At 48.9% G+C, this 25,459-nt stretch overlaps 2 protein-coding genes across 14 annotated transcripts in view; one reads left to right on the top strand and one right to left on the bottom strand.

Annotated features, from left to right (window-relative positions):
- Positions 1 to 6,134, bottom strand: part of Git2 (GIT ArfGAP 2) — a 49,854-nt gene extending 43,720 nt beyond the window's left edge. For all 12 annotated transcript variants that reach the window (XM_036171582.1, XM_036171587.1, XM_036171586.1 and 9 more), the window contains exons 1-3: positions 5,949 to 6,134; positions 2,274 to 2,407; positions 39 to 151 (exon numbers count right to left, since the gene is read on the bottom strand). In XM_036171582.1, coding sequence (XP_036027475.1) covers positions 39 to 151; positions 2,274 to 2,407; positions 5,949 to 6,000 — 299 coding nt within the window. In that variant the 5' untranslated portion in view covers positions 6,001 to 6,134. The remainder of the gene's footprint in view (positions 1 to 38; positions 152 to 2,273; positions 2,408 to 5,948) is intronic.
- Positions 6,135 to 7,480: 1,346 nt separating this feature from the next.
- Positions 7,481 to 25,459, top strand: part of Ankrd13a (ankyrin repeat domain 13A) — a 33,191-nt gene continuing 15,212 nt past the window's right edge. The window contains exons 1-4 of one of the 2 annotated variants that reach the window (XM_036172066.1): positions 7,481 to 7,910; positions 20,909 to 21,041; positions 21,669 to 21,793; positions 24,444 to 24,489. In XM_036172066.1, the coding sequence (XP_036027959.1) occupies positions 7,815 to 7,910; positions 20,909 to 21,041; positions 21,669 to 21,793; positions 24,444 to 24,489 (400 nt within the window). In that variant the 5' untranslated portion in view covers positions 7,481 to 7,814. The remainder of the gene's footprint in view (positions 7,911 to 20,908; positions 21,042 to 21,668; positions 21,794 to 24,443; positions 24,490 to 25,459) is intronic. The other variant, XM_036172067.1, reaches the window with a different exon arrangement.

Here is a 25,459-nt window from a genome sequence, read left to right as displayed (position 1 = left end):
TGTAAAGAAACAGAAGGAGTTGGAAACATTGCACTCACTGCACTTTATCCTGCGGGTTAGCTTTCCGCCTTCCACTCATAATCGATGCGGGGTCCAGCAGAGAGTGCTCCCATATAGAATTAGCACCGTTGTTACACAAGCTCTCGACCATCTGAAACCAAGCAGTATGAAATGACATTTTATTTCCTTAAATATTCAAAAAGAATCGGTGAAAAACATGGAAAAGTACACTCCATTAAAACACTACCATGTCTGGGTACCACTCATTACTATTTCAGATGGTAAAGGGAGACTGAGGAGCTCGAGGTATGATTCGGCTTTGCTTGTAGGATAGCCAACTCCGGCTTGATTGCGCGTATTACAAACTGGAGGAAAACTGACTGATGCTTTAGGGTGGCGTCTCCCTGCCTGAACAAACGCTATTTTACCACCCCACACTACTCACTCAATACTTTTCATTAAATCCACCTATTTAAAAGTGCTATCTCTCCCACACATCCCATGCGGCTCACTCATGCTCCATCCTTTAGAAGCAGATGCCTTCGTGTCAACCCTGGCAATTTCAATCACTCATCTCTGGGCCATTGTAAACTCTAAAACGGTAAACAAAGACAGACCTAGGGGTAGCACACTCCTTTCATGTCAGAATGGGCCTTTGGAAACTTGTAAGGCGAACAACTTTTTTGTTTGGTTGTTTTGTTTTTTGGAGACGGTTTCTCTGTGTAGGTAGCCCTGGCTGTCTGAGTGCTTGGATTAAAGGCATGTGCCACCACTGCCTGGCTTAAGCAGACAAACATCTCAACTTCATTTTCAAACAGGACTTCTAGGAAGGCCCATCTGCTTGGGCAGCTCATGGGCATCTATTATCAGCAACCCAAAGCACTTGCTGTGGTACCTTGGCTCATTCGAGTTTAAGGGGCACCATGTACAGCTGTTGCAGATTTAGTGAGATGTGTATTCAGACAAAAATCACAAAATGCACTGTTGTAGAATAATCCTTTTGTACACTAAAAATGTTCCGACGAAAAACTCCACCTACAGTGCACAATTAATCCCGAGTTTCAGAAGAATGAAGAATGTGTACCCCAAATAGAAGAACAAGGAACATGACCTCAGATCCCAAATAGGACAAAGACTCTGACAAGTGTTAGGCGTGAAATCAAAACATGCTCAGTTAGTCTCTGCCTGACAGTTGAGGGCTTTAAAAAAAACTTCAGATGTTGAAGACGTTTCTGAGGAATCCCAGTCTATGCTTTTATCAAAGCAAGAAAAAATGGTCTAAAAATGTGAGCAGGGACTCAGGAATCGAATGTTAATGAAAAGTTTCTCAGCAGTGGCTTTTAGGATCGATCATTCATCACAGTATGTAAGATAGATAGGTTTTTGAAAAAATAATTTCCAGGGGCTGGAGGGATGGCTCAGTGTTCTAACCAAGCACTGGCTGCTCTTGTGGAAGACCTGGGTTTGAGTCCCAGCACCCACATGGTGGTTCACAACCATTTGTAAAACCAGTTTCAGGAGATCCCATGCCCTCTTCTGGCCTCTACATATACATATACATACATGCAAGAAAAATACTTACACATATAAAAATAAATAAATCCACAAAAGGTTAAAAAACAAAAATAATTTCTGGGGGCTGGAGAGATGGCTCAGTAGTTAAGAGAACTGGCTGTTCTTCCAGAGGACCCAGGTTCAATTCCCAGCACTCATAGCAGATCACCACTGGAACTCCAGTTTTAGGGGATCCCAACACCCTCATACAAACATACATGCAGGCAAAACACCAATGCATTAAAAAGACTTTAAAAAATAATTTCTGAAGTTGGGCATGGTAGTGCATGCTTTTAATCCTAGCACTTAGGAAGCAGAGGCAGAAGGATGTCTGTGAGTTCAAGACCAGCCAGGGCTACAGAGTGAGACTCTTGTCTCAAAACAAAACAATTTCTGTTGACAATCTAGAAAGTCAGCAGTGAAAACTAACTGAGAAAGTGAAATCTCTACTGATACAGTCTATTGATACATCTGTCTAGGTAGAGCTCCGTTTAGGGGAACAAAATTATGTGAGGTGAGCAAAGAAGGAATAGATAATGATTTCAATACAGGACGACACTTTATACTATACAGAATAACAAAGGGCACAGTACTTTATCCAATTATGATCCAAACATTTGTATAAGATTTAAGATGTATATTAGGAGATCTTTTAGTTGATAAAATAACAATCTCTAAACCACAAATTTCCAGTTATGAAAATTTTTCTTATCATTTACCTGAAGCAGTGTTGGAGGCCATGGTGTGTGTTTAAGATGCCTTACTTGGGAGATATGGCGCCCTAGACTCCGATGAACACTGCAACACTCGTCACATATAAAAGTTCCCCTATTTACTGATGCCCAGGAAGGATCTGGAAAAAGAACAACACCTCAGTGGCAAGGACACTAATTGGTTGCTATATACATGATGGTGAGAAGATAGCTGATGTTTGGTGTGTAAGAAGACAACAGAACATCCTCAACACAGAATCGGATGGAATGGCCTGAGAATCCCGTCCAAATGATGGATTAGACACACTGTTAACTAAGACTCACACTCTTACACATCAGCTACCTTCCTGAGTGTGGGTCAACCACCATAGACACAACTCTTACAGGACGTTAAAGAAGCAGACTGAAGGAGCGAGCAGGGGCGGATCATTCTACTGTTTTCTTTCTTGCCGTGCTAGGGACTGAACCTGGGGCCTTGTCCATGCTAGGCAAGCACTATACCATTGAGCTCCATCTTCCTTCAGCTCGATGAATCATTCTGAGTCCATCTATGTCAATAAGACTGAATAATCTCGACAGTGAACTGTCCGAGTAACAGTATCTAAGGGAAACAGTGAACTCACTGAAGCCCAGTGCAGGAAGTCAAGCCCCACATGCTAACAGCAAGCCAGAAGAGAGCTGCAGAAGCACTCAGCTCTTCTGAGGGCAGGAAAGAGGGTGGTCCACTCTGTTAAGGCGATGCTCTATGACCACACCAGTTGTTTTAGACAACCTGCTGGACCCAGTCTTGCAGCTGACTTGAAGGAAGGGGCCTTACAAAGATAAAGACAAGCCAAGTGAACAGTATTTCTCATTGGGTACTATAATTTTTTCCTTTGAAATCCACAGAACTTCACCAGACAACCTTTCATAAGAGGAATACTTTACACAGAATGGATTTGGGTAAGTAAACTGAGCTTTAGAAACCCCAAATAAAGACAGGCCTTTCCCATTCCACCAGACTCACAGCACAGTAGACAATAGGTGCTACGCCAGCTGCCTGGCCTAAGGGTTTATATTTAAAAATTCTTCAATGTCCACAAAAATCTCTAAAATGCATGTATATCATCTTTACCATTTTAAACAGTTTACTCTAACCCTTTCAAACCATATAATGAAAAGTTATGGGATTTCAATCAAAGACAAATCCTGGGAGCCAGAGAATACAGTGGTTAAGAGGGTTGGTTATGGAGACAAAAAGTCCACAGTTTAAACCCCAATTCTGCCACACTTCTTGTGCAATAATCTGAGGCAAGTTACTCCTTTGAGTGTCCTCCCAGCATGAGAGGGGAGGGACAATGTAAAGAGTAAATAAAGTGTCTGTCATGGGGGCCCAGGAAGGATGCTCCCCCCCCCCCACTCCGAGACAGGGTTTCTCTGTAGCTTTGGAGGCTGTCCTGGAACTGGATTTGTAGACCAGGCTGGCCTCGAACTCACAGAGATCCACCTGCCTCTGCCTCCTGAGTGCTGGGATTACAGGCGTGCGCCACCACTCGGCCAGGAATGATGCATTTTAAATGAACTAGGTTCCTTAAAAACACACAAGAAATCAGGGCTGGGCATGCGGCTCTCCTAGCAATTGTGAGGTCCTGGCTCTGAGGCCCAGCACCAGAAAGGTAAACAAGACATAATCACAGTGAAGTGTCTTCTCTAAAACAAAACAGAAAAGGAGCCAGCAAGCTTAACCATAGGTGCTGCTGTACCATGCATGCTACGGAGTGGAGTGGGAAGCATGAGGACTCTGCACAGACTGTGGCAATACTGCTTTCTTTCTGCAACCATCTGTCAGTACTAAGACTGGACGCAGTTCTGCTTCTCATTATCAGAGGTTCACAGTACTCCTGGACAAATCAGCCAGGAAAAAGAGAGCAAATGGTTTAACACGTATTAAGCAATGGTCTCCATTAATCACTTAAACACCATGGATCAGAATCCCAAGGAAAGAATACCTGACAACACAGAAAATGAAAATCACCCTTTTATGAACGAGGCTGGGTGAAACCGTTCCAGTTTATCTGGAAGGCAGGGTTTTTTAAGGCTCCCTGAATACCACAATGGACTTCAAAAGTATCTGTGCTTCCCTCATCTTATGCAAATTCTGTCCAGGAGAGTTAAGTATTTGGGCATCTTTTGAGATGGCCTTGGCATTAGGATTTCAAAGGAGCCCCAATCTTACAGGTAGCCCTCCACCTGAGCTGTGCTCAAAAGGCAGTACAAATTCCTAGTTGCTCCTTCACCCTTCAAGGTAGCCTCATTACATTCAAAACAGGAAGGAAGTGACTCAAGTCCTTCTAGATTTTGGCACTCAAGACAGCTAATTTGAAACAACAGAAAAGGTCCTGAAATGTCACAAATGGACTCAGGGTGGCAAGGGGAGACAATCCGCCTTAGCCATGTACCTTCTGCTGGAGAGGTAAGGAACGCGCATCCCAAGAGGAAGTTTTAAGTTAGACACACATGAATCAACGGAAAACAGGCAAGAAAAGGAAGCGGAACAAACGACATTTTTAGAGAAAATGATAGTGTGTATAAACCTGGCTTACAGTATAAAGATTAAAAACGCTCCCTGCCTGGCCTCCTCTTCCATCTGAACTGTTAGCCCGTAGTACCGAGGGCCAGGAAATAAGTAAGGGTTGCCACAGCCCTATTTAAAATCAGGCCTCTGCTTCTAAATGACAAGATGAAGAGGAGAACAGTTGCGAGCCGCTGGTGTTCAATGACTTCATTAAGACTGTTTACCGAACACTGCTGGACCAGGAAAGCCATCTAACGTGTTAAGTGACTGCAAACTTGAAGTTAATCCAGTCCAAGGACCAAAACAAGGACAAAAAAATCTGAATCGAGACCTGTCAACTGGGTTCCAACTAAGCGAGATCCAATCTTCAAATCCAAATACTATCTATCTACAGCAAGAACCGTCTGGGCCGTTCGATGTCCCGATGTGCCGGAGTTACACCGCCAGCAGCGACTGTTTGCGTGTGTTTGGTACGACTCCGAAGCCAAACTTTAGCCGAAGGAACCACGAGGGTTTTGAACTGAGCCACACCATACAAAAGAGACGATCCCTAGAGACTATCCATTGACCACGGCGCACGGGTCTGGCGAAAGTTTCCATGGGGGTGGGGGGAGGAAAAACGAGGAAATCAAGGTTTGAGCAAGTGAAGCCATCAGTCCAAGGTCACCCAGAAGCGAAATCCGGTGTGAACTTAGATCCTCAAACTTGGGACCCCCGAGCTAGGTAGGGCTGTGCCCCGAGGAGCGCCTGCGGGCGCGGGGCAGCCCTCCACTCGGAGCCCCCGCGGGCAGCGCAGCCCAGCGGTCTCGCACACGCACGGGCGGGAGGACCGGGAAGGGGAAACACCTGCAGCCTCGGGCCGCCCGCGTCTGACGCCTGTCACCGGCTTTCCGGGGCTGCCGAACCCTTCCCGCCCCGTCCGGGCCCGGGCCCCGCGCCTCTGTCCTCGGCCGGGCCGCGCGGCTGACACGCCCGGGAGCGTCTCGCGCCCCGGCGGCCCGGCGGCCCGGCGGCCCGGGGGGTCGGCGTGGCTGGGCCGCAGTCAACCTCCCGCCCGCGGGGGACCGCCCCGCCAGGGGTCCCGGCCCCGAGAGCGCGGCTGAGCGGGCCCCGCCGGCGTCACTCACCCGGCCCGCTGCAGTCGGCGCACACGTCGCTGCTCCGGAGCCGCTTCGACATGGCTCCCGCTTCACCTGCCGGGAACCCCGCGACGGCAGAGGCGGCGGCTGCGCTTCCGCTCTAACGGGTCCCCCGGCGGCGCTGGCGGCGCCTCTCCCCTTCAGCGCCTAGCAGCCCCGGCACACTGCGCATGCGCGGGGAGACGTCCCGCTGAGCCTGGCGGGTCATGTGACCGGAAAGGGCACGCTTCCTTGTCGCCATGTTGAATGAGGGCAGAGGTCGGCCCGAGCATCCTTTACCTGTCTCTAAATACTCTTGGCTTTTGGGCTCTCCCTTTTGGGAAGTGATTCCTCGATCCAGTACTGATTAGTACCAGAGGAAGAAGCAAAACCTTGCGACAAAAACTCTAAACATATAATCTCCCGGAGACAATCAGCAGCTAAGTTTATTTATTCATTCCCAGAAGCACGGGCCATGTCCATCTCTCCCGCGTGATGTTTGATGGTTACCACACTCCTCCATTAAAGATTTTAGGTACCATCTTGATGTTACGAATCCCATCTTAGCTTCCCTCGGTCTTCAAGGCCTCCACCCCCGAGGAAAATGGACTCGGGCGGTCAGAACTCGTGACCGGCAAGGATGTACGTCAAAAGCCAAGAGGGAAGAAGGGATGCTTGGATGTTGCGTTGGACAACTTCGTGGCAGTTGTGAACATCTGGGCAGAGGCAACGCTTGGTTCTTCGTTGTGTCAAGAAGATACAGAGCCTGAGAGTCGCACCCCAGAGGATGAATTTTACTTGTGCATATTGTGGGCCAACCTGGATACTCTCTAAGTCCTTTGGGCCACAATCCTAAATCTGAATGGCTAAGTTAATGAGACTGAAGCGGGATAAACCTTCACGGCTAGGACTTTGACCTTGAGCCGAGTTTGGGAATTCAGACAAAATAGTGTTTTTCAACCGGGCGATTTTCCTCCTCCAGGGGATAACTGCCAACGCCTGGAGACAGTTTTGGGGAAGAGTGCTGATGGCATCGAACAGGCTGCGCTCACCCTCCTACAAAGCATCGGACAACCTCCCCACAAAGAACCACCCAGTTCAAATTCAAAGTGTATTAGCCCAGAGACACAACCACCCCGTTATCATGAGGGTAACCGGGGCCACCCCTCCAGGGTTCAGTTCTGCCGTGAAAAAAACGATTTCGTGTTGCCCACTTCCAAAATGGCTTCTGACCAATCGTGGAAGGCACCAGCCAGATGGTTTGCTCCAGGCCTCCGCTCGCGCACCCGGGGCTGCAGAGCCGGTGGAAGGGGCCCAGTTGTGGAGCGAACCATTGCGGAGGGCTGGAGCGGGGGGAGAGCGTCGGGGGAGCGCGCATCCTGAAATTTTCGCGTGGGGATCTCCGACTTCCGGGGGGGGTCCCGCGGTTCCAGATGACCGCTCTCGCCGTGTGTCCCGGCGTGGGGGGTGCGGCGGGACGAAATGGAGCGGGGCTCGGGTCGCTCGCGGGGCCGCGTCCCCCGCCGCGGCGCTCGGTGGGACGGCCCGCGCACTTCCCTGTTCGGGGCGGTTCGGGCCGCAGCAGTCGGTGCGCGAGCTGTCAGCGCGGGCGCGAGTGCGCGGGGCGCGGGGTGGGCGCGGCCGAGCGGGTCCCCGAGCCGGTCCCTAGCCCGGCCCGCCGCGACCCCGGGCCTCCAGCGCCGCCCGCTCCGGCCTCGGAGGCCCGCGCCGCCCGCCCGCCGCGCCCCGCACTCGCCGGCTCGCCGCTCTCCTCCCCTCGCTCTCCGGCCAGTCGGGCGGGCCCCCGAGACCCCGTCGGGTCGAGGCTGGTGGCAGGCGGGCGGGCGGTCAGGCCCGGGCCTCGGCCTCCTCGCCATGTCCTCGGCCCGCGACGCCAGCGGCCGCTTCCCGCTGCACCTCCTGGTCTGGAACAACGACTACCGGCAGCTGGAGAAGGAGCTGCGGGACCAGGTGAGGTGCGCGGCGCGGAGTCGGGGTCGGTTCCCCTCCCGAGCCCCGCTCGACCCTTCAGCCCGCTAGGACCCGCATCGAGCCATTCCTGTAGACCCGGCCCTACCCCGAGGGCTTTTGGTACAGTATCCCTTTTCCAAAGTCCTTAGGAATGAATGCTTGTAATTCCACTTGACAGGGAAGGAAACTGAGACCCTGGAACCTACTTGCCTTGCGCAAGGCCACCAGGCTAATGAGTACCAAGTCGGGATCTTTTATCTCAGGCTGGCTGGCCTCAGAATGCACCTTTAAGCTTTATGGCCTTGAAGGCGGAAGAGCAACACACACACACACACACACACACACCCCTTATTTCACCAACCCTTGTGCTGGGGAAGACCTTGGTTGGCTTCGGAGGCCCGGTTCTAACTCCCCTATGACCTTGGGCAAAGCAGTTAGGTTCTGGGGCCCACTTTACCGTACCCATAGGGTGAGGATGTTGGCAGTGATGAGGGAAAACCCAGTACTTGTCTAGATTGATGGTTCTGGGGCCGGGCCTACGAATCCGAATTTAACGAGCTTCCCAGGACGACTGATGGAAAGTTTGAGACTCTCTGGTGCTCAGACCCCTTGGGACCCCTCTCTGTTCTGAAGTGCTTTTCTTTAATATATATATTGCCATCTCTCAAAATCAACTATTCTTAATTGGAGAGGATGGGGATCATTTGGTAGTGCAAGGAGACACTTTTAGTTGTAATACTTGGAAGATGGGTGCTGTTAGCGTCTAGTTGGGTGGAGGCCAGGGTCCCCACTGTGTCCTACAGTGTTCAAGGTAGCCACCCACCCACAACCGAGAGAGTTTACGAGACTCCAGATGTCAGTAGTACCTTGGTTGAGAACGTTTGCCTTGTATGTATATTCTTATTTTGTTGTTTGGGTTTCTTGGTTTTTCTTTCCTTTCCCTTTTTGTTTTTCTTTCTTTCTTTCTTTCTTTCTTTCTTTCTTTTTTTTTTAAGACAGGGTCTCACTGTGTTGCTTTGTTTAGCCTGGAATTCACTAGGTAGCCCAGGCTGGCCCCTAACTTGGGAGGTAGCCTCCTGAATGGCATTAATGGCACTGCAACAATTTTAGTAGGTATTGGTGCCCTCAAGTTCCATACTAACAATTAGCAAATAAGATAAGGATTTGCAATTACTCCTGAAATCCGGTGTGATTGTTACTGTTCCTCTCATCCAGTGTGTTAAAGGCCTGCTTTTGAATGACTTAACATCGACTGTGTAATTGTCAAGAACCTTTGGCGGTTCTGGTTGGTAAATACTGGCACACTCCATAGCCTGCTGTTTGAACAGTTCTGCTAAGTGTTTGTTTGCAGCCTGCCATATGTATTTTAAGTTGTATGGGCACCTGAGAAGAGTCAGAACTCACTTTTTTCATTTTAAAAAAAGGATTCCATGGCAGGTGTGGTAGTGTAGGTTCCAGGAGGTTGAAGCAGGAAGACTGGAGATGGAGGCTAGCCACCTGGGCAGTTTAGTGAGAGCCCGTCTGAAGAGAAATAAGAAAGCTCAGTGGTACAGCACTTGTCTATTGTGTGGGAGGCCCTGGGTTTCATCCTCAGCATGGGGCGGGGGATAGCCAGACAGAACATGGTTTTGTAAGAGTTATTGTTCTTAATTAGATGACACAGTAACTATTTAAGAGTTAAAGAGATAATGACACATGCCCCCAGAGAGAATGATTCATTGCCAACCATCTCAGTATACCTGCTGATATAATTCTATTAGACACAGCTCAGAGACCTTCATATCTAGGTCTCTCCCCAAATCTCATTGGACATTTCAAAGAGGTGCCAGTTTTGACTAGGCATAGTGGCCCACACCTATAATGGAAGCTGAGGCAGAAGAATTACAAGTTCAAGGCTAGTATGGGCAAGTTAGACTCTGTCTCAAAATAAAAATGAAAAGAAAACATACAGAAGAGGTGTTAGGGTGTATAGCTCAGTGCTGGGAAGGCCTGGGGAAGGCTCTGGGCCCATTCCTCGGTGCTGGTTTCACTGGAGGCTGCCGTTCTCAGCTTGGGCAGTGTTGAGATTACAGAGAACATCACAGAATTAAAATCCTTTATGGTAAAAAGGTTTATTATCATCAACCCACGGGCTTCCAGCCCCGAGCTCTGAGAACAGCGTTCTGCTCATCGAAGAGAAAGCTGTCCACGAAAGTTCGAGCTGCGCCTTGGTTCGTGGTCTCAGCGGTGGCCAGCGATGAGGTGCACACTGGGAAAGGCCTCCATTGAAAGTTCTGTCTTTGACAGCGGCGACCCTTAAAAGCCTTTGTAGTTGCGATTTAGGAATCCAAAGTTTTATTTTTGTTTTGAGGCAGGGTGTCATTGTGTAACTCTAGGTAGCCTGCAAGTCATCTGTGTAGCCCAGGCTGGCCTCAAACCCTCACAAGGATACCACCCCACCCCCACCCCGGCTCCCCACATGCTGGGATCACAGGCGTGGCAGTGCTCGGAATTAAAAATCTTGCAATAGATTTTGTGGGAGAAAACTTCAGATCTTTCCTGCCCTTGACTTCAAGGCTGAGAAAGAACACTCATACTTGCTGATTCTCTGGTTTGATGTTGCTCTTGTAACAATGGCCATTTCATATTGTAGCTCTTGCTCTAGGGAGAGGACCTTGACATGGACTGTTGTACTGTACGGTCCAGCTGCAGCCTTGAAGTTCGGCTTCTGAAATGGCAGAGACAGAGCAGCCCTGTGTAGCCCCATGCTCTGCCATCACTGTTGTGAAAATCTTCACTGTTTTGGATAAGGGGCATCTTACACTTCCATTTTGCTTGAGTACCTACAGATTATAGAACTGGTTTGGGGTCAAGATAATCGATATTACTAAAATATCCGTCAATACCAAACATGGCAGGAAATACGTGTTGCTTCGCGTTTATCCAGATTCCTTGTTGATTATGAGATAGCTACCTTAATGGTCAGTACTAATGCTAAGTCGTGTGTCCGGGCATGTGACCTGTCCTTGGTGACCTGTCACCTGTGAAGGTGGCTTGCTCCTGCTGAGTGCTGTGCTGAAGTGACTGGTTGGTTTGTTGCTTGGTGGAACTTAACTATGTAGCCTGCGCTGGCTTCGAATTCATGGCGGTCCTCCCGCCTCCCTTAGTCTTCTGAGTGTTGTAACTGAAGACGTGAGCCGTGTGCCCAGCTTCTGCTGAAGTATTTTTAAATGCAATCTTAAATTTTTTTATATTTGAATTGTGTGTGTGTACGCGCACGTGAGTGTGTTCCGGGAAGGGGGAGGTACAAACGTACACAGGAGCACAAAGGGACTTCTCCCCTTCCACTGTGCGGGCCCCAGAGTCAGTCAGCTCTGCAGGTTTGGGGCAGTTGCCTCTGCCCAAGGAGCCATCTCTGGGTCCCGGGAGTCTTTGATTTTGTCCTGCAGGCTCTCGGAGGTAGCTGCCACTGTGCGTCCTTTCCTAGAGCTCTGAAGAGCAGCAGCTGACTTGCATGCTTAGCTTGTGTTTGAGCCATGATTTGAAGCCTACGAGGAGAGTTGTGCTCTGTCTGAATCCTGTCTCTTTCCTTCCCTCCCTCCCTCTTCCTCCCCCTCCCCTCTGGAGAGAAGGACAAATGTAGAGGAGAAATCAAAAGCAAAATTTTGTACTCTTGTTTTTTTCTCCTTGGTGCTGTATGTGTTTGTGCGGCACACGTGTGTTCCTGGTTGGTGCTGTATGTGTTTGTGCGGCACACGTGTGTCCCTGGTTGGTGCTGTATGTGTTTGTGCGGCACACGTGTGTTCCTGGTTGGTGCTGTATGTGTTGTGTGGCACACGTGTGTTCCTGGTTGGTGTTGTATGTGTTGTGTGGCACACGTGTGTTCCTGGTTGGTGCTGTATGTGTTGTGTAGCACACGTGTGTTCCTGGTTGGTGTTGTATGTGTTGTGTGGCACACGTGTGTTCCTGGTGTGCTTGTTTGTGAGGGTCCTAGAGGTTGGTGTCGGGACGTCTTCCTCAATCATTCTCTGATCTTTTTGAGACAGGGTTTCTCACTGAACCTGGAGCTCCTGCTTTCTGCTAGACTGGCTAGCCAGTGAACCCTCAGGATGCTCCTGTCTCCTGTCTCTGTGTCTTTAGTGTGTGTGTGTGTGTGTGGGGTGACAGGTGTGTGCCATGCCTGGCTCTTACATGGGCAGTGGGGATCTGACTTCAGGTCCTGACGCTTGCACAGTGAGTACCTTACTCACTGAGCTGCCTTCCCAGCGCCTGCTTTGTGGGGTTCTCTGAGAAAAGGCCCCACTGTGCAGTGCCTCCCGCCCTCTGCAGTCGCCCAGCCTCGACCTCCTGAGCTCTGGGATGGTAGAGGTATTCCATCACGCCTGGCTAGCAATGAAATCTTACAACCAACTGGCCCAGGCTGGCTTCAAACCTGTCTTCCTAACCTCTGCTCACCACTCAGGGAGCTAGCCTCTCCCTCAGGGGATCTAAGGACAGCAATAGATGTAGCTTCTGGTGTACAGTAAATGGATGCAATGCCCCTGAGCAGACCCAGCAAGTGCCACTGAGTTCCCGAACCCGTTCTATGCATGTTCCAGTTTTCCAACAGGAGTTGGGAGTTGGCTACAAAATTAAAAACGAAGAATCCCGTCACCTCGACAGTGAACTGCTGCTTGCCTTGCTGTGCCACGCCACTGAGTTTCCACGGTCCACCCCTTCAGTCTCTCCTCACACGAGTGGGGCTGGAAGCTGGCCCAGCAGAATTGTGTTTGTTCCAGGACCTATTGCAGCGCAAAAGAGTTGAGGTTATGCAGACCAAGACATCAGTTCTCGGCAGCTTCGAGTATCGCTGGGTATGACCTGGCCAACTGGGAGCGTTTCCGGCCTCAGAAGGGGCACCACAGTAACTCTCTCCCTTGGCTCTGTGATGGTCAGTGGGGCTTTGAGGTTGGTGGCCATAGCTGAAAGTGTCTGTGCTGGTTGTCTTTGGCCAGGAGGTCTTTGGAACTCTCCGACCTCCCACTGATGCTAGAGGGTGAGTGAACACTTCCAGGGATGAAGGCAGAGGGGAGTCCACGCATCTAAGCATGGGAACCCTGGGATTGGGTCGGCGGAGAGTGGCAGATAGAACACTTTTCTGAAGCTGGCAGCCGAGCACAGTGGCGAGGGGAGAGGATGTTCCAGACAGCAGTTGGCCCTGGAGCCCGTGGAGGCCTGTGGCAGCCCGGGGGAGGTCACTGGGCACACGTTCTAGTCAGTGTCCTCTGTCTGGAGGCCAGTGTGGAGCCACCTCAGATGAAACACCTGCAGGTTCTCCAATGCTCCTCCTCGGTGAACTCAAGTTCACACAGAACAACCACCTGGGATTACCTTTTCTATCTGACTCGAGGTAGGAGCCACAGTCACAGAGGCCCAGGGCAGTCAGAGAGGAGAGGGGTGAGGGTGGTTGGTGTACTGCACCCTTCTGTTGGAGGCCTCAGGTAGTGATTGCCCCGAGCTAGGTGGCAGAGATGTTGAGAATTCACGGCAGCCAGTGAGGAAGCTAGAATTGGGGCCCAGGCTGTCTGTAGCCGGCCCTCAAAAGTCAGCCACTCACTGCCTCTGATGGCAGCAGGGTGGTGAAGAAGGCTTTTGTACAAGGAAAATGGAATTAGGGAGCACAAAGGAGATGTGGGAATCTTACTCCTTGGCTTCGTTCCAGACTCAAAGGAGAGGAAGGACTTTTACTTTGGTACAGCTGGTGGCTGAGGAGACAAGAGTCAAAACATCAAGGATCAGAGTTAGCTGAACTCTGAAAGCCCATCCTCTCCGAGCTGCTGGTAGCTGGCAGTGCTGCGCTCCGGCGTAGCTCATGAAATAGCACATCGTCTCTCAGGGAGCCTGACAAGTGATCTGAACCTCCACAGTGGGTGGCTGCTCCGAGGAGCCCACTCGGGGTGCCAGCCCAGACAGCTGTGAGGTGGGGACCTTTACAAGGGAGCAAACCCAAGCTCAAGAGAACTGAAGCAACTTGTCAGGCAATAAAATGGTTTAAGGATGATAGGTTAGTCTTATGTACCACATATAAACACACATGGTTTTTCCACATCTTTATTGACACACAGTTCACTTACCATAAATCTCTCTCTGGTGGTTTGAACCAATTGTATTTTTGTACCTGGTCCCAGCAAGTGGTGTCTGGGGGTTTCAGTGTGCAGCCTTACTGGAGGAAGTATAGTACTTGGAGGTGGGCTTTGAGATCACACACATGTCTATATGACGTGTGTGTGTGTGTGTGTGTGTGTGTGTGTGTGTGTGTGTGTGTGTATCCTCACTCTGCTTTGTGCGTAGGATTGGGATGTGAGTTACAGCTTCCTGCTCCACCACCATGACTACCTACTATAGTGGACTTTTTTGTTTGTTTGTTTTTTGTTTTGTTTTTCGAGACAGGGTTTCTCTGTGTAGCTTTGCGCCTTTCCCGGAATTCACTCTGTAGCCCAGGCTGGCCTTGAACTCACAGAGATCCCTGGCTCTGCCTCCCGAGTGCTAGGATTAAAGGCGTGCGCCGCCACCGCTGGGCTACAGTGGACTCTTAACCCTCTAGCACTGTGAGCCAAGTAAACGCTTTCATGTCACTTGTCATGATCATGGCACGGTTCTCACAGCAGCAGAGCAGGAGCTCATACAGCACTCTCCATCTCAGTGTCCTAGCTCAAGGTTTTTAGTATGTCTGCTCCCATTTGCCAAGTGCTACGTGTCACCTGTACCACGGTCTGTCACCAAGCAGTGGAGCAGTGGCCTGGTCTGCTTGTCTCAGCCCAGACCCTTCAATGTGCAGTTTCTGGCAAAATCCAGACGTGGGTTTTGTTTTTAACCTGTTAACACTTGAAATTCTTAAAAATGTATTTAAATTATCTTTAAAAAGAATAAAGAAATAAAAAAAGAACTGAGTATTCTTAGCATCTACTTGTCACTCCTCCCTAACCCTCAGCCCCAGGCAGCTAATGTATTTCCTGTCTTGGTACATCTGTCTCATCCGGGGGTTGCACATGATTAGATTTGTATAGCTTGTGGTCTTTTGTGTCTAGCATGATGTATGTTACAGCGTGCATCAGTTCTCCATTTTTATAATGAAAGCAATTCTTTTGCGTTGATAGACTATATCCTGTTCATTTATAATATGGTCACTCTAACTTTCTGAGCAATTTCTGATTTTAAGAAAGATTGCACCTTCCTTCCTTCCTTCCTTCCTTCCTTCCTTCCTTCCTTCCTTTCTTCCTTCCTTTCTGGTTTTTTGTTTTGTTTTGTTTTGTTTTCCTTGAGACAAAGTTTCTCTGTGTAGCTCTGGCTATCTTGGAACTTGCTCTGTAGACTAGGCTGGCCTCGAACTCACAAAGAAAGGCATGCACTATCACCGTCTGGCTTTTTTCTTTTTCTTTTTTTTTCTCATCTGAAATGTGCTATGTAGCCTTTGGTAGCCTTGAAATTCTGAACCTCCTGCCTCTGCCCTCAGTGCTGGGTCCAAGTGTGAGTAGTATGCTCATCTAAAGGGAATATTTCTTTCTCAGTGAATTCTTTTGGCGCCTTTGTTAAACTTTTACTGAATTGTTTGGCGCCTGCTATAATCCAGACATAGGGCATGGAGGCAGGAGACTGAGGGTCCTCAGGTGGTCTTCACCTACATACCAAGTCCAGGCCATCCTGGACAGGTGAGACCTTGTCACAAACAACAGCACAAATCTTTAAAAAAAAAAAAAAAAGGGTTGATTTCAGGGAGTCTAAATATTATCCTCATGATGGGATGTTTGCCCTCATGGCAGTACCATACTGTCTTGTGTTTTTGTGTGATATGTTTTGAAATTGTAAAATGGATGTCCTTGAACTTGGCTTTTCTCTTTCAAAAAATTAGTTTAGTGTATGGGTGTTTTGGCTACATGTATATCTGTGTGCAATGTGTGTGCCTCCTGCCCTCAGAGATCAGACGAGAGTGTTGGGTCCCATGGAGTTATGCTGGGTAGTTTGTACGTTTTGCTGTGGCTACAGGGGATTGCACCCGGCAGCTGGAGCTTCTGACTGCTGAGCCTTCTAGCCCCTGGCTTTTCTTTTGATACTGATAACTCTGGGTTCTGTGCATTTCCATATAATTTAGAATCAATTTGTCCATTTCTACAAAAGCCTGCTGGGATTTTGATGGGCATTGCATTGGGTCTACCATAGTTTATCTCTAGCTAGTCTTCTGAACTGTGAGCATCAGCTGTGCTAATGTTTCTTTAAATTCTTTTAAAATTCTTTCAGTGGTTCTCTATACCCTTCAGAATGCGAGCTTTGTCTTTATTTTCATCTTTTCCTTCAAGTGTTTTTCATGCTGTTGTAAGAAGCATCATTTCCCGTTTGTTTGGTTTTTGCAAGTGTATAGAAATGCAGTTGGCTTTGTTTTATACCATGATCTCTTTGTTTTGGGTTGATTTTTATTTGGTTGCTTTTTTTGTTTGGTTGGGTTTTTTTTGGGGGGGGGTTGTTTTGTTTGTTTGGTTTTTTGTTTTTTTGTTTGGTTGGTTGTGTGGGTTTTTGTTTGTTTGGTTGGTTGAGACAAGGTTTTTGTGTCCTAGAACTGGCTCTGTAGACCAGGCTGGCCTCAAACTCATAGAAATTCATGCCTCTATCTCCTGAGTGCTGGGATTAAAGGTGTGTACCATCACCGTGGCTATACCTTGATCTTTTATCTTGCAACATTGATGAGTGTGTGAATGCTAAATGCATTTAGTATTAGTTTTGTAGTGTACTCCTTAGGGGTTTTTTTTTTTGTGTGTGTGTGTGTGTGTGTGTGTGTGTGTGTGTGTATACATCATCCTATGAGTAGAGATGCTTTTATTTCTTTACATTTTATGTATGTTACCTTGTGTTTTTCTGTAGCAGTGTATTTCATTTGAGTGCAGATGCTCAGAAAGGCCAGAAGAGGGTATAGATCCCTCTGGAACTAGAGTTAGAGGTGGTTGTGAGCTCCCTGTGTGTGAGCCCTCTGTAAGAGCAGCATGAGCTTTTATCTGCAGAGCCAGCTCTCCAGCCCACGCACCTGACCTGGGCTCTGGGGACAGCGCTCAGGAGGTGAACTTGTGTGGGAAGTGCTCCCACACGCCAAGACGCATGCGTTCATTCTTGGTTTTACTAACCCAGAGCTTTTTTCTTAGCATCTGTTGATGCAGTGGAGGACTTCGGGACCTTGGGCTTGGTCGGTTTGAGAGCTCCTTATTTCTCCCTCTTCTCTCTTCTCCCATGGTTCTCAAATCACACTGTCACCAGTGTCGCAGGGCGTTCCTCGTGCCTTCCTCGCTCCAGGTTGGAAAGGGAGGCCTGGGTATTGGTGAAATTATTTAGGCCACTCCACGTAGTTAAAAGGTAGGTTTATTTTGTGGGATAACTTACAAATGAAGGGATAGGTTGTAGGGTCTGACAAAGGTATAGGGTAGTCCGGCGGTGTTCTCTGGAGAACTCTGCTCAGTCTACCTCCAGTGTCCAGGGTCCCAGCCCCAAGTGAGACTTCCTCTCGATCCTGGGTCTTCAGCATCCTCCCTCAGCCCCGCCTTGTGGGCGTGACCATTACCAAAGCCTCAGTGTGGGTTGGAACTTCCAGGCCAAGGCTGGGATGGCTACCCACTACACCTGGTAAGCCCTGGAGAATTCTCATCAGCCATGCAAAGTGTGATGCCGAAATGTGTCTTTCTATGGTTTAGGACAGAAGAAAGCAAGCTTAGTGAACTGGGTTTTTTGTTTTTATATCGCGTCTGAGTTTAACTGCCCAGGAGGTGAATGCTGTCTACAGCTTCAGTCGGTGCTTCTTGGTTTCTGGGTATGGAGGAGAAAGTATTAGTTAGTTCCCTTCCTATGGTAAATACGGTAAAAGCTGTGAAGCTGGCCTGTGTGGCTGGCTGCAGTGTGCTGAGCTGCGCCTGGCTTAGACTGCACTTGAGGATGGAGTGTGTGCAATGGAGGGAGGGAAGTTTGCTAATAATTACTTCCTCGCTGTTGGGCTTCAACTGTGTTCCTGCTTCACAAGTTCCTAGTCCTGCTACTTTTAGGAAAAGAATTATTTGATGCAAGTTAGAGATTAGGATGGCAGGAGCTAAGAAATACAATACTTAGACCCTGTTTTGTTTTATAGATTCAATCTCTTTGGTGCAGTGGACTAGCCACACCCTTGGTGAAGTCTGGGGAACCCTGGGAGGGGTGTGGACTGTAGATAGAGACATGATGGTACAGTGGTCTCCCATTTTCAGGGCTTTCCTTTCTGTCAGCCTGACAACCTAGAATCACCGGGGAAGAGAGTCAGAGGGAATGTCTACACTGGTTAGCCAGTGGGCCTGTCTATGGGGGTTGTCTACACTGGTTAGCCAGTGGGCCTGTCTATGGGGGTTGTCTACACTGGGTTAGCCAGTGGGCCTGTCTCTGGGGGTTAACTACACTGGGTTTGCCAGTGGGTGTGTCTACAGGGATTGTTTTAATTGGCTTAGTTGATGTGGAAAGACTCAGCCCATTGTGGGTAGCACCATTCCTTGTGAAGGGGGTTCTGAAATATGCTGAGAGTACAGAAATTGGAGCTGGAAGTGGCTCAGCAGTTTAGAGCATTGGCTGTTTCTTCCAGAGGTTCTGAGTTCAATTCCCAGCAACCACATGGTGGCTCACAACCATCTATAGTGGGATCTGATGCCATCTTCTGAGATAAAGGTGTCCATGCAGATAGAGCACTCATATACATAAAATAAAATAAATCTTTTTTAAAAAAAAAAAAAGAGTGGAGAAACGAAGCCGAGAAGTGGCAAGTGAGCATGCATGTGTTTCTCTCTGCTCTTGACTGCGTATGTGATGTGACCCGCCGTCTCAAGCTCCTGCCATTGTAGCTTACCCAAAACGATGGCTGGTGACCTGGAATTGTGAGCCAAATAAACCTCCCTCGTAAACTGCTCTCTTGTCCGGGTATTCCACCACAGCAACAGAGGTAAAAGCAGAGTCCCCGTGATCAGCCACAGTCTGCAGCTGCTGAGCGGGGAAGTTCCAGAGAGAACTCAGCCATTTTCAGTTGTGTGCTGCTCTGCTCTGTGTCTGGTGATGAACTCCCTACTGAGCACTCAGACTTGCTGCTGACGTGGGTCACCCTTGTCCAGCAAGCCCACACTGTGTGCTGCTGTCCATCAGTCACTAAGCAGCTGCTGGGCGGATCAGCTCTGCAGGTGGAGATCCATCGCCATGCTTGCGCTCAAACGCCTTACTTTACTACTGTCCTCAAAGTACAAGATGATATTGGCAACCGGGATGTGCCAAGGGGGAGCCAAAGTTGGTCCTTTCAGTGCAAAGATGAAACAGCTTAATGAATTAATTGTGTAGACAGGGTCTCACTATGCAGCCCTGCTGGCCGGGAAATTGCCGTGTAGACTAGACTGGCCTTGAACACAGAGAGATTCACATACCCTTGCTTCCAGGGTGCTGTGGTTAAAGGTATGGGCCACCCTGCTGAGTGAAAATTCTTCATCTTATTGTATGAATGCATATGTAGGAAAAGCACAGTGTATTTGTGGGGTTCATACTGTACTTAGCTTCAGGCTCTCACAGGTTTCCTGGGACCTGTACCCCATGAAGAAAAGGGGGTATCTTATTTTAGCACCTGGGAGATGTCGAGGCCTGGGGTTGGCCCAGGGACCTCCATCCATCCAGTTCAGCAAGCACACCGCTTCCCACTTCTTTCCCTCGATAACAGTTCTTATCTTCATTGCACAGTAGCTGTGATGTCATTTTGCAGAACAGGAGGTTGCGTAGCTGTCAGCTTGTGGCCATTAACCCTCAGTCTCACGTTCCTTCCTTTCCTTAGCAGCCTGTGAGGCATTTGCTTGAGACGCCAGTTTACCCAAGGCAGCTCACCTTTGCTGAGGATGTGCAGCCTTTAGGAAGGCTCCTGTTCCCTAAGTCCGCAGCAGTTCACTGTGTCCTGGGAAAAACTTGCCAAGCTGTGCCATGCAGGCAGCACCGGGACATTGACACCACAGCAGACTGCAGCTTGGCTCCGGTGCTCCAGAGGAGGGCTCTGAGAGCAAACTAGGGAGGAGACCTCAGCCCCGCCTGTGTGCTGTGTGTCTGTTCCCATTTCTCCACATGTGTGTCCACATGTGTGTCCACAGATGTGCCTGACAGGGCTCACTCACGGTCATTGAGACCTGCTGCTGCTGTGTGCTCCTCTGGGCATTTGGAACTCAGCACACAACCTCAGAGAAGGAAGAAGGGCTTTGTAGCAGCCCAGCTCGGGACTGTAATCCTGATGGGACCCAGCTGATCTCCCATGCTTTCAGTTTTGACCGCAGGCCTGCACTTCCTGTTCTGAACACTGAATGCTGGCCCAGGCTTGAAGTCGCCACCATCTGTGGCACAGGGTGCTTCTTCCCCCTGCAGGCCTGGCCTCTTTAGGTTTCACTTGAAGGGTGTTGAAGATTATGGTTCATGGCGGAAGCCATGAGGCCTAGCGTCTTGTTTGTTTATTAGATCTATAACTTTACAGAAACAGGAACTCATTGTTTAAAAAATTAGCTAAAACAAAACAAAACAAAAAGAACTTGGGCACTGTGATGGTGCCCTCCTGAAACCCCAGCACATGGGGGTGGAGGCAGGAGGAGAAGGAGCTCCAGGCCAGTCTTGGCTGCCTGAGAACCTGTTTCAAACAATGAAACCCAACCAACTCACTGGCCATCTCCTTTGTTTCTGGTCCCACGTTCATGTTTGACCAGTGCTCACATGCACACACACATACCTTGTAGCATCTGTTGCTAAAGTGTGCACGTGGTGTGTTCTGTTTTTCTACATTTGTGAGGTTCACAAGTGCCTGTTCGTGCTCGTTACGTATGACCAGTGAGTGATTTCCGTGCTCGTTACATATGACCAGTGTGTGATTTCCGTGCTTGTTACATATGACCAGTGTATGATTCTACAGAGGTCCAGTGTGTGATTTTCGTGTTCGTTATGCATGTCCAGTATATGAATGCATTATTTGATTTTCACAGAATGCAGAAGCTCTGGACCCACGGGGTCGGACATTACTGCACCTTGCGGTTTCTTTGGGGCATTTGGAGTCTGCTCGGGTGTTGCTGCGACACAAAGCAGATGTGACCAGAGAAAACGGCCAGGGATGGACAGGCAAGTGCACATATCACCCAAGCATTCAGCTCCATGTTTCAGGCTGCAAATGAATAGTCTCTGGTAATTTTCCTCTGTCGGCCGGGCACAATGACAACATGAATCCAGGAAGCTTGATTCTCACAGTCTTGAACCCTCGGTGGAGAGTAACTCCTTGCCCAGAAATGGCCCTTCTGGCATCTGTCAGCGACGCCAGTTTACCCTGGTATGGAAGGGACTGCACTTAGGCCCACAGTGTAGGTGAAATCAAAGATATGAATGCCAGAAGTGGCCTCTTGGTATTTGCTGTTGAGACTCCCTCTTACTGTTAGAGACAATAGTTTGGTGTGGACCGAGCAAGGACACTTGTGTGTGCAAGTAAGTCCTACCTGCCAGTGCTAAGTGTGGTCACGGCGTTGTGAGTGCATGAGAGGGTGTGATGAGGTCAGTAAGTGTGCTGTGTTTTCTTTCATGAAGTGATGAGTCAGTCATCAGAAGTCATGGCCATGCCTCATCAACTCCAGCTTCAGTCCTCTGCCTCTCTGAGGCACATATTGAGCTCCACAGATGGCTCTTCATGCTGGCACAGGAATCTGTCAGAGAACATGAGGATACTTAGTGATTCAGTTTTGCCCTTTTGTTTTCTAGTTCTACATGAAGCTGTGAGCACGGGTGATCCCGAGATGGTATACACAGTCCTGCAACACCGAGACTACCATAACACATCCATGGCCCTCGAAGGTGTACCTGAGCTGCTACACAAAATTCTGGAGGTAACCATAAGACTGCACATGCCTTCCTCTGAGCCAAACCCTGCCGTTATTGCTGGAGACAGCCCCACAGCCTTGTGTGTCTTCCTTAAGTCTTAAGAATAGTGAATATGCCAGGCAGATCTCTGTGAGTTCGAGGCCAGCCTGGGCTACAGAGTGAGTTCCAGGACAGGCTCCAAAGCTACTCAGAGAAATCCTGTCTCAAAAAAAAGAATAGTGACTATGGAATTTTGTTGCCAAACAGTGCTGACAGTTTGCCTAGGGCCTGTGTTTCTAACAGCAGAGCCCTGTGAGAGGTGATCTCACAGGAATAGTAATGGGCACAATTGCTGTGTGGGCATTGCCAGCGTCTATACTGCATCTCCTCAGCACTCTGGTCACTTGTAGCCAGTGTATGGCTTCAAATCCATTTCCTTCATTCACTGGCAGTCACTGGCTTTGCGGACATCTTGTGAATCGCACATTGAGAGCACTATGGCTCTGGGGTCTTCCCTTAAACACCAGTGACTCCTAGGCTTCGGGGTAGTTTGGGATGGTGGCTGCCATTCTGTAGCTGATCTCTGCTCTCTGGGGACTATCTGGGGAGCACCTGTGATAGGCCCCGAGCAGCAGCAGACAGAAGGCAGCAGAGGCGACTCCATCTTCCTTGTCCCAGAGTCTAGGTTAAGCACGAAGTGACTTTGCTGGAGCAGCTCCTTAGCTGTTGGCTAGTTAAGTTGGTTCTACAGCGATAGTTAAGGCATTCTTGAGTAAGATGGCTGTATGGCGAGAAGGAAGAATTTGGCTATAAATCAAGCAACCATCGGCCATTGAGCACTCTTTAGAACAGTTTTGTGAAGCTAAAGAGAAATCTTATAAAGATGCTCTTTTCTCATGTAAGCACAATAAAACTTCCCCTGCAGTGTGAAGTAGTTAGATACTGTTTTAAAACCAGATGTCTAGTTAGGGGTGTGCAGAGGTCACATGGCTCTGCTGTTGTTTCATCGGAGCTACAAAAAGCCGAACCAAGTCGTGTGTGTTTTTTGTTTTTCCTGAAGCAGTTATCCCATGTAGCTCAGGCTGGTCAGCCCAGGTGACTGAGCTGGGATCCCAGGCGTGCACCATGCCTGGTTCATGTGGTGCTGTGATGGAATTCAGGGCTTCTGGCCTGGGAGGCATGTGCTATGTACACTGCACTACATCGCCAGCCTTTGAATTGTCTGTTTGACAGGGAAGAATTAGGATTGAATGTAGAGAATTTTTTTGAAGACCTGTATTGACCGTTAGAAGTGAACTGGTTACATTGCCCTGTGTTGGACGCTTCAGGGTGCAGACAGTCTGTGAATCATGTTCAGTGCACCAGAAGCTGTTGTCGGTGGTTGTATGTTTCAGCAACGTCTCTTAGCACATATGTTAGCATTCCTTTCTTACCAGTTATCCGTGGATGTTATCTTCGCCCAATAATTAAAATCTTGGCTGCTTCCACTCAGGGTAGATTTCCTTGCCTTGTGCTCTATGAGGGACAAAAGCCAGTGTAGAGCCTTGGAGGGGGGTAAGGAAACATTCAATTGTAACCTCTCCTGCCCCGAGACAGAGTCTCACTCTGTAGCCCAGTGTAGAGCCTTGGAGGGGAAGAGTGATGGGAGACTGAGGAGACAGTTTGACCTGTACTGTCTCCAGGACAGGGTCTCACTGTGTAGCCTGACTGTCCTGGAACTCATTCTGTAGACCAGGCTGGCCTCGAACTTAGAGACCCTCATATCTCTGTCTCCCAAGTACTGGGATAAACACATGAAACGCTATGCCCAGCAATCTCTCTTTTTGGATGATCAGTTGGCTTTCTTATGTAGCTCTTCAAGAGCCTTCTGTAAGAAATTAATGAGAAGCACAGGCGCGCGCACACACACACACACACACACACACACACACACACACACACACACACTCCTAAAACAAGGATGTTGTGGTGGCCTAAGACTTCAGAAATCCAAATTCTAAAAGTTTCTGAGGAAACTGAGACATTGGTTAAGCAAAGGGAACCCACTCCTGAGGAGGTGATGTTGAGCCTCCCTTGCCATTCTGTACTGTTGGCCAATCAATGTGAATCACTTCCCAGCACATCCAACCTTTGACACTCCAGTTCCCCAGAGAAGAGCCAGAACTGAATTCCTTCTCTTGGCGGTGAATAGCCATCACCCGTTCTTAATTCTCTAATACTGGGAGTCTGCTGGTCCCACGTAAAGTTTAACCTTGGTTCCATTCTACCTGGTCACTGTTCTGTCAACCTTTTCTTAAGTGGCATTTGCTTATTTGGGGTGGGGGGGTGCATGTACACCACAGCACGTATGTGGGCGTCACAGGACTCCTGTGGGAGTTGGCTCTTGCCTTCCACCACCTTGTGGATCCCAGAGAAGGAACCTGGTCACCAGTCTTGGCTGCTGGCACCTTTGCCCACTGAGCCGGCTAGTGGGTGCCCCTGAACCTTCTTAGCTGTCTGGAAGTGTTTTCATCCAGACAGAGGAGCAGCTCAGATAGCAGTGACTGGTTTTTTAGTGTGTTCATGGCTGCTTTCTCTCTCCTCCCTTCATTGTTGAAGAAGCCATGTTAACCCTGCCACGCTTGTCTGAGCATCCCTGTCATGGGCCACCTATTCTAAACCTTTGTCTGCCCCCAGGCCCCGGATTTCTACGTGCAGATGAAATGGGAGTTCACCAGCTGGGGTGAGTGGCTGTGGGCTTGGAATTTATTTGTTTCCAAATTTAAATAGCCTGTTGGTAGGTTTATGTTCCTTAGCAAAAGCTTGTGTGTGTGTGTGTGTGTGTGTGTGTGTGTGTGTGTGTGTGTGTGTGTGTGTCTTAAGTCCAAATCTGGCAGATGACCTGCATTCCTGTTTAGTTTTCTCCAGTTTGTCTTTTTGAGTGTCGGACTTTGGCCCGGAACATGTACACATGCAGCATACAGACACTTTTGTCCCCCCTTGCATTGTGTGTTCTTGACATCCCCCTTTATTAGTTCGATTGGGTTTTATTATTTTTAGGGGTTGTTATAGCCTTGCCTGGCTTTCTACTCTATGTAGCCCACACCGGTCACAGACTTGTTCATGTCAGTCCTCCTGCCCCTGGCCTCCCATGCAGGGATTGTAAGTGTGCTGAGCCTGCAGCTTCTTTAGGAAGCAGGGTCTCACTGTGGCCTCTAGACCCTGGGCTGAAGTAACCTCCTTGCTTTGGCTAGGACTAGGCAGGTACCACTCCACCTAGCCACCTGGCCATCTTACTAGGTTTTTTGTTTTTGTTTTTTGTTTGTTTTGTTTTGTTCTGTTTTTCGAGACAGGGTTTCTCCTTATAGTTTTGGTGTCTGTCCTGGATCTTGCTCTGTAGACCAGGCTGGCCTCAAACTCACAGAGACCCGCCTGCCTCTGATGCCCGAGTGCTGGGATTAAAGGTGTGTGCCACTGCCGCCTGGCCATCTTACTAGTGTTTTGTTTTGGTTTTGTTTTTGTTTTAGCTGAGGATCGAACCCAGGGCCTTGTGCTTGCCAGGCAAGCGCTCTACCACTGAGCTAAATCCCCAACCCCCATCTTACTAGTTTTTAATGCCTGTTTGTAATGCTATCATTTATGTTGTTTAGCTTGATTCTTTCAAACTTGCTATTCTGGGAGAAATGAGACAATATTGGAATAGTTTTTTTTCT

The sequence above is a fragment of the Onychomys torridus genome, chromosome 22, assembly GCF_903995425.1.
Source record: "Onychomys torridus chromosome 22, mOncTor1.1, whole genome shotgun sequence".
Classification (NCBI taxonomy): domain Eukaryota; kingdom Metazoa; phylum Chordata; class Mammalia; order Rodentia; family Cricetidae; genus Onychomys; species Onychomys torridus.
The sequence above is the reverse complement of the archived record's forward strand: the minus strand, read 5'-3'. Positions and strand labels throughout refer to the sequence as shown.